At 57.2% G+C, this 13,022-nt stretch overlaps 4 protein-coding genes across 4 annotated transcripts; 1 reads left to right on the top strand and 3 right to left on the bottom strand.

The window, feature by feature from the left end:
- On the top strand, positions 1-4,178 carry LOC34623829 (ubiquitin carboxyl-terminal hydrolase MINDY-3). The gene is made up of 10 exons (XM_026335017.1): positions 1-123; positions 205-307; positions 535-1,117; positions 1,689-2,238; positions 2,500-2,699; positions 2,830-2,965; positions 3,174-3,261; positions 3,545-3,655; positions 3,865-3,930; positions 4,051-4,178. The coding sequence occupies exons 1-10, from the start codon at positions 1-3 to the stop codon at positions 4,176-4,178; spliced, it is 2,088 nt and encodes a 695-aa protein (XP_026190802.1).
- Positions 4,179-5,200: 1,022 nt separating this feature from the next.
- On the bottom strand, positions 5,201-6,830 carry LOC34623828. Its single transcript, XM_026335075.1, has 5 exons — positions 6,639-6,830; positions 6,323-6,418; positions 5,742-5,935; positions 5,434-5,576; positions 5,201-5,250 (listed from the first exon to the last, which is right to left on the bottom strand). The coding sequence occupies exons 1-5, from the start codon at positions 6,828-6,830 to the stop codon at positions 5,201-5,203; spliced, it is 675 nt and encodes a 224-aa protein (XP_026190860.1).
- A 1,062-nt stretch (positions 6,831-7,892) lies between these two features.
- Positions 7,893-9,036, bottom strand: LOC113146760 (probable ribosome biogenesis protein RLP24). Its single transcript, XM_026335064.1, has 3 exons — positions 8,991-9,036; positions 8,511-8,642; positions 7,893-8,341 (listed from the first exon to the last, which is right to left on the bottom strand). The coding sequence occupies exons 1-3, from the start codon at positions 9,034-9,036 to the stop codon at positions 7,893-7,895; spliced, it is 627 nt and encodes a 208-aa protein (XP_026190849.1).
- A 320-nt stretch (positions 9,037-9,356) lies between these two features.
- On the bottom strand, positions 9,357-11,813 carry LOC113146754. Its single transcript, XM_026335054.1, has 6 exons — positions 11,607-11,813; positions 11,437-11,570; positions 10,726-11,368; positions 10,027-10,593; positions 9,712-9,936; positions 9,357-9,530 (listed from the first exon to the last, which is right to left on the bottom strand). Exons 1-6 carry the CDS (start codon positions 11,811-11,813, stop codon positions 9,357-9,359), a joined length of 1,950 nt encoding a protein of 649 aa, XP_026190839.1.
- Between the last annotated feature and the right edge of the window lie 1,209 nt (positions 11,814-13,022).

The raw sequence follows: 13,022 nt of genomic DNA, 5'->3' as shown, positions 1-13,022 counted from the left end.
ATGACGCCTAAAGAGTTTGTGGGCCCTCCGGCTTCTACTCAAAATGTGCTTCGCCTTTCCCAAGCTGCAGCGCAAGTGGAATGGATGCAGCAGCAGCAACAACAGCAGCCGACGCAGCATCCCGTGCAGCCCCAGCAGCAGCAACAGCAGCAGCATTCGTCGCATGAGCAGCACGAACACCATCAGCACGAACACCATCAGCAGCAACAGCCACAGCAGCAACAGCAGCTCAAGCAGCAGCAGCCGACGGAGGTTGATGCCGATGATGTTGAACTTCAGCGCGCATTAGAAGCGTCTCTTCGAGAAGGTGAGTAGGGTGTCATCGTAGAGGTGATGCCTGACGAGTGGACGGGTGACTGCCGTCGAGCCGAAGTGAATGATGGCTCCACAGGGTTGCTTCAGAGGCATGCGGAGCTGCACAGTAGCGTGCTGGGAAGGCGATGCAAGTACTCCGAGTCGTGGCAGCGCTACTGCCTGTGCAGAGGGAGCGCTAATGCAGCTGCTGTGTGTCGTGTTTCTTGCCTGCATCTCCAGCGGCAGCTTCCCCAGAGGCGCTCTCTGCTGCTGCGCCTCCCTCACCGAGACAGCTCTCGGAAGCTGATTTTTTGTCGTTATTGCCAGAGGGAGACGATTTGACTGACTGGTTGGCTCCTCCGCCTCCTCGGAGCAGCTGCAGCAACTCCTTTCCGCTGAGCAGCAGCAGCAGCCACGACACTGCCAGCAGCAAGAAGCTTCCAGAGGATCGCTTCGTGGTGCCTCCAGAGTGGATCTCAGAGGAGGAACGGAGAGGCTGCTGCTGCTGCTGCAGGCTACCCGACAGCTGCAGCAGCACTCCGAGCAGTCCCTCTGCTTCCCCGAAAGATTTTCCAAACCGAGCAGCCGCTTTTCCCCTCGAGAGGCAGCAGCAGCAGCAGCAGCAGCAGCAGCAGCAGCGATGGAAGTGCTGTGCCTGCATAGATGGATCCTTGCAGACGGGAAGCCTTACGCAGGAAGAACAACTCGCCAGTCTGGAGGCGTCAACGCAGCCTCTCGAACCGCAGCGACTGCGAGAACTCTTGCTGCTGCTCGTTGGGGAAGGCAGCGAGAGACAAATTGCAGCAGAAGACTTCAGCAGATGGTATGTGCGCGTCAACGCAGCGGCTCGCATTGCGCACAGCTGCCGTTTCTACGGGCCCTGCCAGTGCCGCCTCCTACACACATACGCATGCATGCACATACATATACACATACGTGCACATACACATACATTCATACACACATACAGTGTACGCATACATACATACATACATATATGCACGCATGTATGCACACCTACACGTACATACATGCACATCCACATAAATACATGCATATATACACATACATATCTGCACATAGACACACGTATACATGCACATCCATAGACATACGCATACATGCACATCCACATACACGTACATACATGCATGCATACGCACAGTACACATTCATGCACACATCCACATACATACCTGCATTCATGCATACGCACAGCACACATACATACATACATACCTGCATTCATGCATACGCACAGCACACATACATACATACATACCTGCATTCATGCACACGCACAGCACACATACATACATACATACATACATACATGCATACACACAGTACGCGTACAGCCACACTTCCTCTGTGCATTGCTCGTGCCGCTGCAGGATGGATCATCCGATAGCTTTCGTTGCCGAGTGGCCAAAGGCTTTGCGTAGCTGCACCGCGTTGACAGGTAGTGGCGCATGGGGATGCAGGGAGTGGGGGCTTGCTCAAGTGCATGGGGGTCCTTGCGGTGTCTTGGCTGCACTGCAGTGTTTTGTTCTGCGATCGCTTCTTTTTTCTAGCGCTCGAGCTCGTCGGTGTCAGCGGCATCTCCACCAGCCGAAGCAACGCGCGCGGCAGGGGCTGAGAGGGCTCTACCCCTGCGCGTTGCTGCGCCAGCACGCGCTGGCTGAGGCAGTTTCTGCCGTCTTGTTCCAGTGTACAGACACCTCCGTGTACACCGTAGCCGTAGTCTCGTGCGGGCCGTCCCCCGCAACTCGGTCGGCGGCGTCAGCAGCAGACATGGATGCAATGCAGTGCTACACCCGCGAGATCGTTGGCGTTGAAGAGGTCATGCGCTTCTACGCAGCCCACTACCGAGTGCTGCTTTCTGCTCCAGGTGCAGCACTCAGCCTTCTGGCTTCAGTGGTCCTCACGAGGGGGCCAAGAAAGGTATTTTTCCTCTTGAAAGAGGCTTTTGAGGTCTCTTTTCTGCAGGGTTCCTGGAGCCGCTTGGACTGGTGCAAACGCTGCATTCGGATGGGGGGGAAGGGGGAGAGGGAAGGGAGGCTGTGCCTTCGGCTCTTCTTGATGGTCTTTTTTCGCATGCGCTGATGAGTCGAGGGAGTCGCTGCAGAGTGGTGCTGCTGTTCTCGCGTCATCGCCAGAATTTGTTCTGCTTCCTGCGAGCTGCTGCTGCCGCTGGCTCGACAGGTTCGGAATGACATGGACCCGCCTGCGCGTCCGCTGCTTGGGGTGTATGGACACTGCGCCCAAGAGGCGCTGAACCTGCTGCTGCAGGGAGCAGCCAGCAGCAATGTTTGTGATGGCTCAGCGCTGCTTGGAGAGGCCTCTCTCGGAGGGGCCCTCAAGAGGCCGGTTGTAGGCTTTCTCTCGGAGATGGAAGTGCTCCGGTAAGGGGGGCAGAGTAGTTCCCGTGCAGCCACGACGCATTTTGTAAGGCCGTGTCTCGGCGTGTGTGATGAAAATAAACGCAGGAAAAGCCTCTGCCGTCTCCGCTGTAGGGGTGTTGCGTTTCTGCAGCTACTGCGAAGTCGGCAGCCGCTTCAAGAGTCCCCGTCTTCCTCTATGGGTGATCGGTAGCGGCAACCACTACACAGCGCTTTTTGCCACGGATCCTGCTGCTGCAGAATTACCTTCAGACGCTCTGACTGAGGCGGTGAGCTGAAACTTCCCACTGCTGTGTAGGTACGATGGCCCCTGTAGCTGTGGGTGCGTTTTTGCTGCTGTCAATGATGGCCGTTGCTTGCAGAGCCTCTGCTGTACAGACGCCAGCGTTGGTACAGACACCTGAACTGCTGCTGCTGATGATGAAAGGGGTGATGCTGGTGCCGATGATGGAATCAATGGTGCTGCTGCTTGTGCAGGAAGCGCGCTGGGCCTTTGAGCTCGCAGATCCAGGGAGATCTTTGCTCTTGCAGCGAGGAGATATCCCTCAGGTGTTGAGGGCTCTGGGTATGGTTTACTTTCGTATTCTTTCCCCGCTAACCCTTCGTCTGTTTGCTTCCCTGCTTGCTGTCTGTTCTTAAATATTTTTTCTCTCTACCTCCCAATAGTTGGTGTTTCAGTTTCGCGTCGTTCGTTCCTACTTCTATGGCTGCGCGTGCCTGCTTGCGTCCACTTGCGTCTCAGTCTTTCTCCATGTACATATGCACACATATGTATATATATATGCATATATATATACATACATATGTATATCTATACATGTCTATGTGTGTTGCTGCCATGCATGTAGGCTTGTCGGAATCTTACGAATCGCGAATACCGAGTGCGGACGAGGTCGTCCTCTATACCGACTGGCTGCATTGGTACAAGGGATATAAAGCAAATCAAGCCATTACCAACTGTGCGAGGACACCTTCTCCCTTGCTCTCGTGCACTGCAGCTCCGAATTTTCGCAGCTCCCATTTCTTGCGTGCCGTGTTGCGTTGCCCCTCTTCCTGCCGCCTTCTGTGTCAAGCAGTCCCTCACGACTCGAGTTCCCACTGTGCGTCCCCTTTCATGGCATGCATGCATGCATGCTCGCTCGCCCCCCGCGTTGCCTTGTTTCTGCAGCGACGAGCCCCGTCGAGCCGCCAGAAGCCTTCCACGTCTTCCTGTACGACGGGCAGATACCCCCAGGTAGGCTGCAGCACTCCGCGCTCCGAGAGGCGCCCAGCAGAAGGTGCTCGCGCAAGCCTGCCAGAACAAGCCAGTCCGCAGCAAGGCGTGTCATTGGGAGTGTGCAGCGATTGTCTTCAGGCCCTGGTGTCTCCGCCTTCCTCGTCAACACGAAAGGGACGGGTGCTGAGGGGCCCCAGGCGGGAAGCCTGGGGCCCCTCCTCCGCACACGCTGGCCTGCCGCTTCCGTGCGCAGTGTTGCCTTGTAGCTGCTGCCGTCGGAGCGCTGGCGTGTGCCAGCGTCGCTCGGGCGGCGCGAAGGTGCTTGTGGGAAACGGCTGCGCAAGCCCTTGCCGCCTGCGGCAGCCGTTGCTGCGGCGAGCGAGGCTGGCTGGCTCGCTTCGTCGAAAAAAAGCTGCGTTGGGAGGCCTCTGGCCCCTTTTTTCCCTTTTCGGGATAGGGGCCCCCCGCCTCTGGGGGCCCCTTTCCCCGTGCACGCGCTGGGCCTCATGTTGCGCTTCCTTGGGTCGTGCGAGCCTTACAGAGCTCGCTTCGTCCTTTTGTGTTTGCTCATTACCACGACTTGAGCACGGAGGTTCTGGGGAGATATCCCGCAGCATTGCGTGCCTCTCAGAGGTTCCGTCTCGCTGCGTTTCCCTCGATGGGGGCAGCTCGTAGCACGTCGTGGCTAGCTAGCTGTGTAGGCGGCTAGAGGGTGCGAGAGAGGCACTCGCGTGAGCCAGGCAGAATCTAGAAGCCCTTCCTAAAGGCGGCTTCGCGTTGTCTAAAAGAGCACTGGTTGAGTGTCACGAAGGAACGCCGAGGGCGGCCCCTGGAGCCGATAGCAGTAGGGGCAAGCCGCCTCAGCAGCTAGCGTCGATCGACACGGAAATATCTTTTTCTATCTATCTCAGGGGCGCCTGGAGATTGCAGGCAGCCGCAGTTCTGCGCGCGCTTGTAGTCCGCAGCGATTAACAGCGCGCCGTAGGAAGTAGCTAGCTAGTTGCAGCGTAGCGCCTCCAGCTGCTCTAACAGCTGAGCTGTGGTGGCTCTTGGTGTTGAGCCTTCCCTGCATGCCGACGTGGCTGCTCACTGGCAGCGTCTAAAGGCCCCTTCCCCTCTTTCTGCGGGAAATCTCTCCCTCGCCAAAAGTGCGCCGCGGCTATTGCAAGGGTCCCACCTCAAGCGGGGTGTAGAGCACGTCTTTTGAGCCCTCCCTTCTCCCCCTTCCCTCCTCCTTCCCTAGGGGCCTACTCTTAGCTCTCAGCAGTATTGGCGCGATGCCCGAGGCTCAAGCAAAGGGGCCCATGAAGGGTTTGCTGTTTTGTATTGCATTTACAGCTGCGGAACCGCCAGACACACGCACCCCGAGTTCGCCAGATCTTTCTGAAGCACTGAAAAACGTCCACTCCAGGCAGAGAAAAAGAGCAGCAGCAGCCCTATCGAGACGAGCCAGCAGGAGTGACAGCGACTCATACAGCAACACCAGCCAGCGAGGCAGTCGTTGGTGCTGCACGTGCTCACTGTCGCGTTCCTCGAAAGTCAACCGCCTGATGAGTTTTCTGTTGAAATCCCCGCTTTGCGTGGCTAAACGGAGATGCCGCTGCCTTCGCGCCGATCGTAGTATGCTCAACAGATTAGGATATGGCCATTCATGCTCTGGCAAGCTGCACAAAAAAACATCGGTGTCAGGTGGGAGGATGACGATGCAGTCGACTTCAGGAACGCAGCTGCGAGCAGGGGCAGGCAGGAGCCGCGAAAGGCTGCTGCCTCAGCAGCAGCAGCACACGCGGAGGCGTGGCAGGAGTGCCAGCAGGCGGATGGCAGCTCACAGCTTGCACAGTTCCTCTCCAAGCTCGAAGTAGAAGAGTGAGTGCCTCGCGAGATCCACTCCGAGGGGATCCTTGAGCAAGGCGTCCACTATTGCGGGGCCGTATGACGGGGGAAAGGAGAGACGAATTTTGCCGGCAGAGAGCAAACTGCGCGCTTGGAAGAGCAAGAGCTGCAGGTTGTCGGAAGGCAGCAGCTGCGCGAATCGACAGACACACACTGGCACGAGAAGAGGAAGCTCAGGGAAAGCTTGGGAGAGCGCGCGAAGGAGCAACAAGACAGCCCTGCACACGGAGAGGAAGAAAAAGAGGCGCTACGCAGGAAGGCGCAGAGAGACATTCTGCCTGGAGGAGCGAGATCTGCAGGGCTCTCTGTGAAGGTGTCGGGGAGGGAGTAGAAAACAAAGGGGGAACCGCCACGGCGAGAGGCTCGACACGCGCGCAGGCGGCTAGCGGCGCTGCGACTGCGGAGGTTTGGTCAAAATGCGTTGAAAGAAGGCCAGGCTGCGCGAATGGGAGTGAGGCTTTGCTTGCGTGAGGAGTGGGGTGCGGGGTATGTGTGTGTGTGTGTGGTGAGGCGTTACAACGTCTAGCCGAAGTTTCTTCTTAAATTCCTCCTTCGCCGTGGCAGAAAGGAAGGAGAGACCCTTCAGTTCCATCAACGGCGAGCAGGGCACCAGCTGCGCGCACATTCGACGCGCTTATCTTCTCCTTCCCGTCGATACACATACAAATTTTTATATATGCACATATATATACACATATATATACATATACATACATATATGTGCAACAATGGGCCAGAGGGTACGCGAAGCTATGCTAGTTGTTGCCCGTCATGGGGGCAAGCCTAGAGCGGCTTGAACTCTCTTCGAGCAAAAAAGGCGAGCGCTTCCCGACCTCATGATCGATATGCAGGAAGTCTTCGGCGAGAGCCTTGGCTTCAAGCGTCCTGAACCACGACCCCTGAGAGGCTGGGAAAAGCGGCTCTTCCTGGCTATTGAATGGGTGGTTATTCGAGAGGGAGAAGTCGTTAAAGGCGCTCGCGGGTGCAGCGGATTGCAGAGAGTCCTCTCCCTCGGGGGCAAGCATGGTCTGCGCAGCACTCTCTTATGCAACCTGCGGAGCAGCGGAAGGACAGAAGTTGCTGTCGAAGAACATGAGGCAAAAGACCACAGCAAGGAAGAAAAGCCGTGAGAAAGGAGAGTTCAACTTCATCACTTTCCTTCTCGTGCAGAACCCGCTCTCACGCACGCACACCAGCAGCCTCTGTAATCAGCTCTCGGCGCAAGACGTGGACATACACTGCGATTTTCTCAGCTCAGCTCGCCCCTGCCTTCCGTGGCACTCCCAGCAGCCTATCGCACTAATTTCCAGCATTTAAGTCCAGTTATTCATGCGCTTTCAGGAATTCTCCCTAGTGAAAGGGCCTTCAACGCCAGCGCTCCCGCCGCCGCCGACGGTACAACAACCCCACCGGCTGCTCCCCGTCCAATGGGGGCCCCCGCTATTCCATCGTATCCGCGCTCGCGCTTCCGTGGGTCACCCCCCCCTTTCCTCTTTAAAAGCGTCCGTGATAATGCATGCAAATGCTTCTGCATCTCTGAAACGGGAGCAACACTTCTGGGGAACCTCTCGTAGACAAGGGGGGCCTATGGAAAGCAACACTCTGCTGCTTTCCCGCACCTCTTTGTGCGTTCGAAGAAGCGCGGAAATTCTTGTCACTAGAAACTCTTGACGCTAACACTGCGCTGCGCTGCCTGCGACTGCATCTGCCGTAAACAAATACCTCCGCTACTGTCCGCTACTGCTACGGGTGCTGCAAACCCCCCTACACGTTGGGTCGTTCTGCCTCCTCGCCGCAAAAGAGCAAAGGTACAACTCAAAAAAGCACATGTGTCCTCCTGTTTCTCCCCAAGTTCTGACTACAGCCGATGCAGCACCGGATACAGTAGCCACGTGGACAGACGGCAAAGGCGTCTGCATCCGACGGCGCATGCACAGCGCCGTGGAGTGCGCTGCCTTTCTCGCTGGCGGCAATGCAAAGCAATGCGCGCTAAAGACTCGGCTGTATAGCTAGCTGGTTGTACAGATATTCAGCTAGCTGGGGTGTGCGCGTGGCACGACCAGCTGCCTGTTTTGGGGGCTGTCTTGCTAGTGTTTGACTACCTGAGCGACCTTGTGCTTAGCCCGTCTTGTGAGTGTCTCGTCTACAGCCATCTCTTCGAGCTCTTCTTCTTCTGCTTCTTCCTGCTGCTGAAGTTCTTCTTCGATTTCGTCCTCTTCCTCTTCTTCGGCATCCTCTAATTGCTGCTTGGCAGACTCCCTGAGCGTCTGTGGCTTTTGCTTCTGTTCAATGCGGTCCATCTCCTTCAGGAGATGCTTGTGCTTTTTCATCAGCTTGTCTGCTTGGGCTTCCTGCTGCTGCTGCTTAAGGGCATTCAGCATTCTATTTCTGTAAAAGACTGCCGCGCGCCGCTGCCGTATTGCGTCCAGCCGACGCATAGTCTGCACAGTCCGCTGCACCAAATCTCTGTCGTAACGTACAGGGCAGTTCCGGCGCTGCTCGAATTCGAAGGAAGGATCCTCGCTCAACTCTTTGCCTAAAAACAAAGACGCGCATCCCAGCCAAATCACATAGCCACAGCGGGTGGCGATTCGTGTTCAACGCCTCCAGAGAGGCCTGGAGCGCAAGCCGCGTCAAAATGGGAGAAACTTGAAGAGGAGATAAAAGAGCCTGCACTAAACACCCCATATCTGCACGAAACACACCCCTCGTTTTCCTGTACGCCTTTGTCCACTTAAACTTCTTGGGGTTACCCTTCGCCTTGAAGTGCTTGTGGCACTTGGAGCGGCAGAAACGGAAGATCTTTGCATCGTTGCGCACAAAGACGATCCCATGCCCTGCGTCATCAAGCACGGGGAGAGACAGTGCGAGAAGTCTGCTGGCTTTCAGGCAAGTCGTCGAGAGGCCCTCCAGAGGCAAGAGCGAGAACTCAAAGGCAGACGCAGGGAGAAGCGGGGAGGGAAGGTGGGTGCGCAAAGGAAGGGGGCGACGGGGGGAGAAAGCAGACGGAGCAATGGAGCGAAACACCGAGAAACGGAAACGCCATAACATGGCGGGAGCGCTAGAGAGGGAAAAACAGAAAGGTCAAGAAGAGGGCCCTCGGAAACCACGAGAGATGCGGGGATGAAAGAAACGGAAAAAGCCGCAAAATGCTGGGAATTGTAGCCATTTCAAACTTGCCGTACCGGGGTAGACGTTGCTCGAGCAAAACCAACACCTCTCGATCCTCATCTTTCAGCCTCTCAGTCGACACTGCCCCTACCGCTGTGGCTTCTGTTGCCTTTGTCTTCCACGGAGCTGCTGCTGATCGTCGCGTTGCTGCGTATTCTGTTAAGAACAGCTGCAGTTCATGGGATCCAGCTCCGCCGCAGGAGGGTAGAGCACCGCGGAGGCTAAGCGCCTCTGCTTCTGCTTGTTTGAAGCCTTCCAGTCGACCTCGTCGGGCAGAACTGAAAATAGCGAGCTCCTCCTCTCAGAGGCGGCAATCTGTGCAGCGGAAGACGCCGCACGACTTCGGCGCCGCAGCAAGGAGGTACCGACGATGTGCCTCCTCAGCCTCGCGAACGAGAGAACACTACGCCGAGCTGAATCTCCACTTCAAGCCACAATTCCACAGCTTTTATAGTGTAAATATTCTCGGGGAGAGCCGCGTTGGAAGCCGAGTGGTGGTGTGGGGCCGCACGCAAGCCCCGACTGCATGCAGCAGCAGCGTCCGTCCGTCGATACTCCTGAGATTCAAAAAAAAATTTTCATGCTGGACTTTTATGATTTATATTTGTGTAATAGTGAAGGATTTAGGTTCTCGGGCGCGCTGTTGAGCGACCATTCAAGCAGCTGCAGCAGATCCAGCACGGCGCCTTGCTCCTGTTGGCGCGCACTGTGTAGCTGCTGCTGCAGCTCTTGCACCAGGCGGGAGAGGCCTAGCCCCTCCTTCGCACTAACGGGTATGACTTGCACTGAGCGCTGCAGCTGCTGCCGTTGCGCCTCCCCCTCCTGCAGTTCGCGATCCTGCAGGGTGAAGAGGTCCTCAAAGTGCTGCTGCAGCAGCCCCTTGATGTGAGCGGCGTGCTGCTGCTGCTGCTGCTGAAGCAGCCGCCACAGCTTGTCGACTTCGCACAAGCTCAGCTGAGGCTTCAAGTCACATTTCGTTGCGACTACCACTAGAGGCCTCGCTGCTAGTATTGGTGAATGCAGAAGCAGCTCCTTTTGCAGCAACCGCACGGTGTGCAGCATGCTGCAAAAGGAGCTACTGCTACTGTTGCTACTGCTACTGCTACTGCTACTGTTGCCGCTGCTAGTGTCATGATACGCAGCGGCAGCAGCGTCCACGACGAGAACAACCATTCGCGTGCCTTCTGCATGTCGTGGAGCACAGCTGGCAATGGCGTTAGTTGCCTCGGGGAGAAGCCCTGGGAGATCTGCCATCGAAAGGCTCCATAAATGCTGCTGCTGCTGCTGCATAATATGCTGCTGCTGCAGCATAATGTGTCCGACCTTTGGTTTGGTGGTGCTATGTGGCCAAGGAGCAGCAAGCGAGGCGCAGCGCGTGAGGGCTGACAGCAGCAGCGACTTCCCCGCATTGGGGAGACCTATGAGAGCGCAGTCTGAGAGGAACCTGAGCTGCAGCAGCAGCAGCTGCTCCTGCCCTTCGCTCCCCTCCTCTGCGGTGTATGGACACCTCCGACAGTTTCCTCGCCCCCCCCTCCCCCCTTGAGCCAGCAGCATCTCCCTCCCTAAAACTCTCGGGCCCAATAGCTGCAATAACTGGGTAGCAAGATCTTGAAGGCTGTTGTTATTGCTATTGCTGTTGTTATTGCTGTAATTGCTCATGCTGTTGTTCTTGCTGTTGTTATTGTTATTGCTATTGCTTTCGTTATTGCTATTGTAATTGTTATTGCTGTTGTTATAGTTATTGCTGATGCTTTCGTTATTGCTATTGCTTTCATTATTGCTATTGCTGTTGTAATTGCTGTTGCTTCTGGAAGCAGAGGCGACGGCGGCAGCAGCAGCGGCGGAAGGATCGAGCAGTCCGAGAAATCGCATGCGGCGCTTTAGGCGTGTTGCATGCATTTGAGGTACTTCCAGCCCCTCCGTCGGCGTATCCTGGGAATGTTGAAGCGCGCTGCCTTCGATTTTCAGTCCCTCAGAGAAAAACTTCTCCTCAACTCTCCACACTACGCAGCTGCCTGGCACCTCAATCACAGCGTCTCGACCGCGCCTCCCTGGCAAGCCGTGTCGACCCCCATGACACCCAGGGGCCCCCCAAACGAAGCCTTTAACTGCACTGAGATCCTGCGCACCGACAGGGGGGCCCCCCCCAAGGCCGCCCCCCTCCAGGGGGCCCCCCAGGGGGCCCCTCAAGGGGCCCCCTTCCCCCCCCCCCTGGCATCGCGCCAGGCGAAGCAGTACGTCGCCTCCGTCTCCTCCACGCCCTCCAGAAGGCTCTCCAGGCCCCATTAGAAAATGCTGGATGTGCTTGACGAAAGAAACTGCACCAGAACCTCCCGATCCCCCCTTGACACGCACCAGCTTGCTGTCGCAAAAGCGCTTCCCGCTCGCCTCTCTGCTGGAGGGACGCTGCGTTGGCGCGTGCTGCTGCTGCGCTGGCGCGTGCTGCTGCTGCGCTGGCGCGTGCTGCTGCTGCTGCTGCTGCTGCTTGCACTCCTCTTGCCGAAAAGCAGACTGGGGCGGCTTCCCAGTAGAGGGGGAACGGATGCCACCCCACTGGGAGTGCGTATGAAGAGCCGTGCGCAGTGCGAAATCGCCTAAAACGCAACACGTCCTGAAAGAGACGTTCCTGCAGAGACTGGCGCTGCCGCCTCCTCCACCGCGCCGCATGCTGCATAGCATGCAGGTTCCCATGTCGACAGCTCGCGCTGCTGCTGCGGGAGGAAGGATGGCCTTGTGTGCTCAGAGGATCTCTGAAAAGCCGCGGAGAAGCGTTCCGTGTTCGCAGCTTTGCATTTACAGGGGTAGGTGTGCGTGTCGCTTCCCCTACCCCGTGACATGAGCGCGTCAAGACAGCAGGGGGAGGAAGGAGGAGAAGCCTCCCTCCGAGGGATTCCTCGATGCACAACAGGGGAGAAAACCTTTAAAAAACTTCAAAGCGCTCATTGGGCGGTAGTAGTGGCGTCAGCGTCCGGGTATTTATTGCATGCGATGGGGGCTGAAACGACGGTACCCTAGGGGGCCCCCCTGGGGGGCCCCCCAGGGTACCCGCAGAGGGGGCCCCTCCATCCCAGAGCGCTTCAACAAGTTCAAATCGAAGTTCAGTTCTCTTAAAGGCGTTCTTGTTGGGCGATTGGGTGTCTTTGCTCGCGGCATTGAGGCATTGCCTCCAGTTTCCTCACAGAACTGCGGGGGAGAGACACCCCGTGTAGACGCAGCTGCTGCAGCGGCCCCTCTGTGTGCTGTGGCTTCTCCCCAACGGGAAGGAGAAACAGAGAGGGAAGGGAGAGTGTCGAGGGAAGCTCGGAGGGTGTGTGTGCTTTTTCCGAGCTCTGAGCGTGACGCCAGCCAGAGAGTGCCTGGATACGATCTTGGAGAGGGTTCCCCAAGTCTTTTGGCTGAAGCCTATCCTCTCATCAGCAAGCGCTCATGCTGCGCAGGGGGTGGGGAGTGGGGGTCGTAGTATGACGTCTGCCACTGGTCGTGGCTATGGAGTTTCCACTGCACAGACAACAGCAGCAGCGGCAGCAGCAGCAGTGCGTGTTTTTCCTGCTCCTCCTGGCAGTGCTGCTGCTGCTGCTGCACGAGGTCGTCGCCGAGCATGCTGCCGCCTCGTTGCAGCGACTGCGTTGCAGCTTTCTCGTTGCTCAGCACGCCAGCAGCAACGCAAGCAGCGGGGGGGGAGCTCCAGCGAAGCCTCCTGCTAGGGGCAGTGTCTCCCACCGCTGGAGGGTGTCGTGGAGCTCTGCAGCAGCGGCAGAGAGTAGTCTGCCGCACTCTTCTCGTCGTTTTTCAGGGCAGTCTGAAAGACACAATGATGAAGGGCGTGGCAGGGAAGCCGCCTGCGACGCGGATGCGCTGGTGGCTTCAAACTCTCTTCCAGAGAGGCCCCATACGGCGCAGCCATCCCCCCAATCCCAGCAGCAGAAGCGCACGAAAAAGCGCCTTGTAGTGGACAGGGAGAAGCTTTCAGCCGCTTCGGAGGCGTTGGATGAGGAGAGCGATCCTTGGGGTGTTCAGCCAGAAGACTTGGTACCCTCTGGTGTACG

This window comes from Cyclospora cayetanensis, unplaced genomic scaffold (assembly GCF_002999335.1).
Source record: "Cyclospora cayetanensis isolate NF1_C8 unplaced genomic scaffold, CcayRef3 CcayRef3_contig_111, whole genome shotgun sequence".
Lineage (NCBI taxonomy): Eukaryota > Apicomplexa > Conoidasida > Eucoccidiorida > Eimeriidae > Cyclospora > Cyclospora cayetanensis.
This window is presented reverse-complemented; position numbering and strand designations above follow the sequence as displayed.

What these genes read in the sequence shown, in the direction of transcription:
- LOC34623829 (XM_026335017.1), top strand. Translation starts at nt 1, where the DNA reads ATGACGCCTAAAGAGTTTGTGGGCCCTCCGGCTTCTACTCAAAATGTG. An exon ending in AGCAGCCGACGCAGCATCCC is followed by an intron (nt 124 to 204) that starts GTGCAGCCCCAG and finishes CACCATCAGCAG; the next exon opens with CAACAGCCACAGCAGCAACA. An exon ending in TCACGAGGGGGCCAAGAAAG is followed by an intron (nt 2,239 to 2,499) that starts GTATTTTTCCTC and finishes CTGGCTCGACAG; the next exon opens with GTTCGGAATGACATGGACCC.
- LOC34623828 (XM_026335075.1), bottom strand. Translation starts at nt 6,830, where the DNA reads ATGCTTGCCCCCGAGGGAGAGGACTCTCTGCAATCCGCTGCACCCGCG. An exon ending in AGAAACTTCGGCTAGACGTT is followed by an intron (nt 5,936 to 6,322) that starts GTAACGCCTCAC and finishes CGATTCGCGCAG; the next exon opens with CTGCTGCCTTCCGACAACCT. An exon ending in GGAGAGGAACTGTGCAAGCT is followed by an intron (nt 5,577 to 5,741) that starts GTGAGCTGCCAT and finishes TTTTTTGTGCAG; the next exon opens with CTTGCCAGAGCATGAATGGC.
- LOC113146760 (XM_026335064.1), bottom strand. Translation starts at nt 9,036, where the DNA reads ATGAGGATCGAGAGGTGTTGGTTTTGCTCGAGCAACGTCTACCCCG. An exon ending in CTCGAGCAACGTCTACCCCG is followed by an intron (nt 8,643 to 8,990) that starts GTACGGCAAGTT and finishes TTGATGACGCAG; the next exon opens with GGCATGGGATCGTCTTTGTG. An exon ending in GGCGTACAGGAAAACGAGGG is followed by an intron (nt 8,342 to 8,510) that starts GTGTGTTTCGTG and finishes CTTTGTTTTTAG; the next exon opens with GCAAAGAGTTGAGCGAGGAT.
- LOC113146754 (XM_026335054.1), bottom strand. Translation starts at nt 11,813, where the DNA reads ATGTCACGGGGTAGGGGAAGCGACACGCACACCTACCCCTGTAAATGC. An exon ending in GCAATAGCAATAACGAAAGC is followed by an intron (nt 10,594 to 10,725) that starts ATCAGCAATAAC and finishes AGCAATAACAAC; the next exon opens with AGCCTTCAAGATCTTGCTAC. An exon ending in TTTGCAGCATGCTGCACACC is followed by an intron (nt 9,937 to 10,026) that starts GTGCGGTTGCTG and finishes TGTGACTTGAAG; the next exon opens with CCTCAGCTGAGCTTGTGCGA.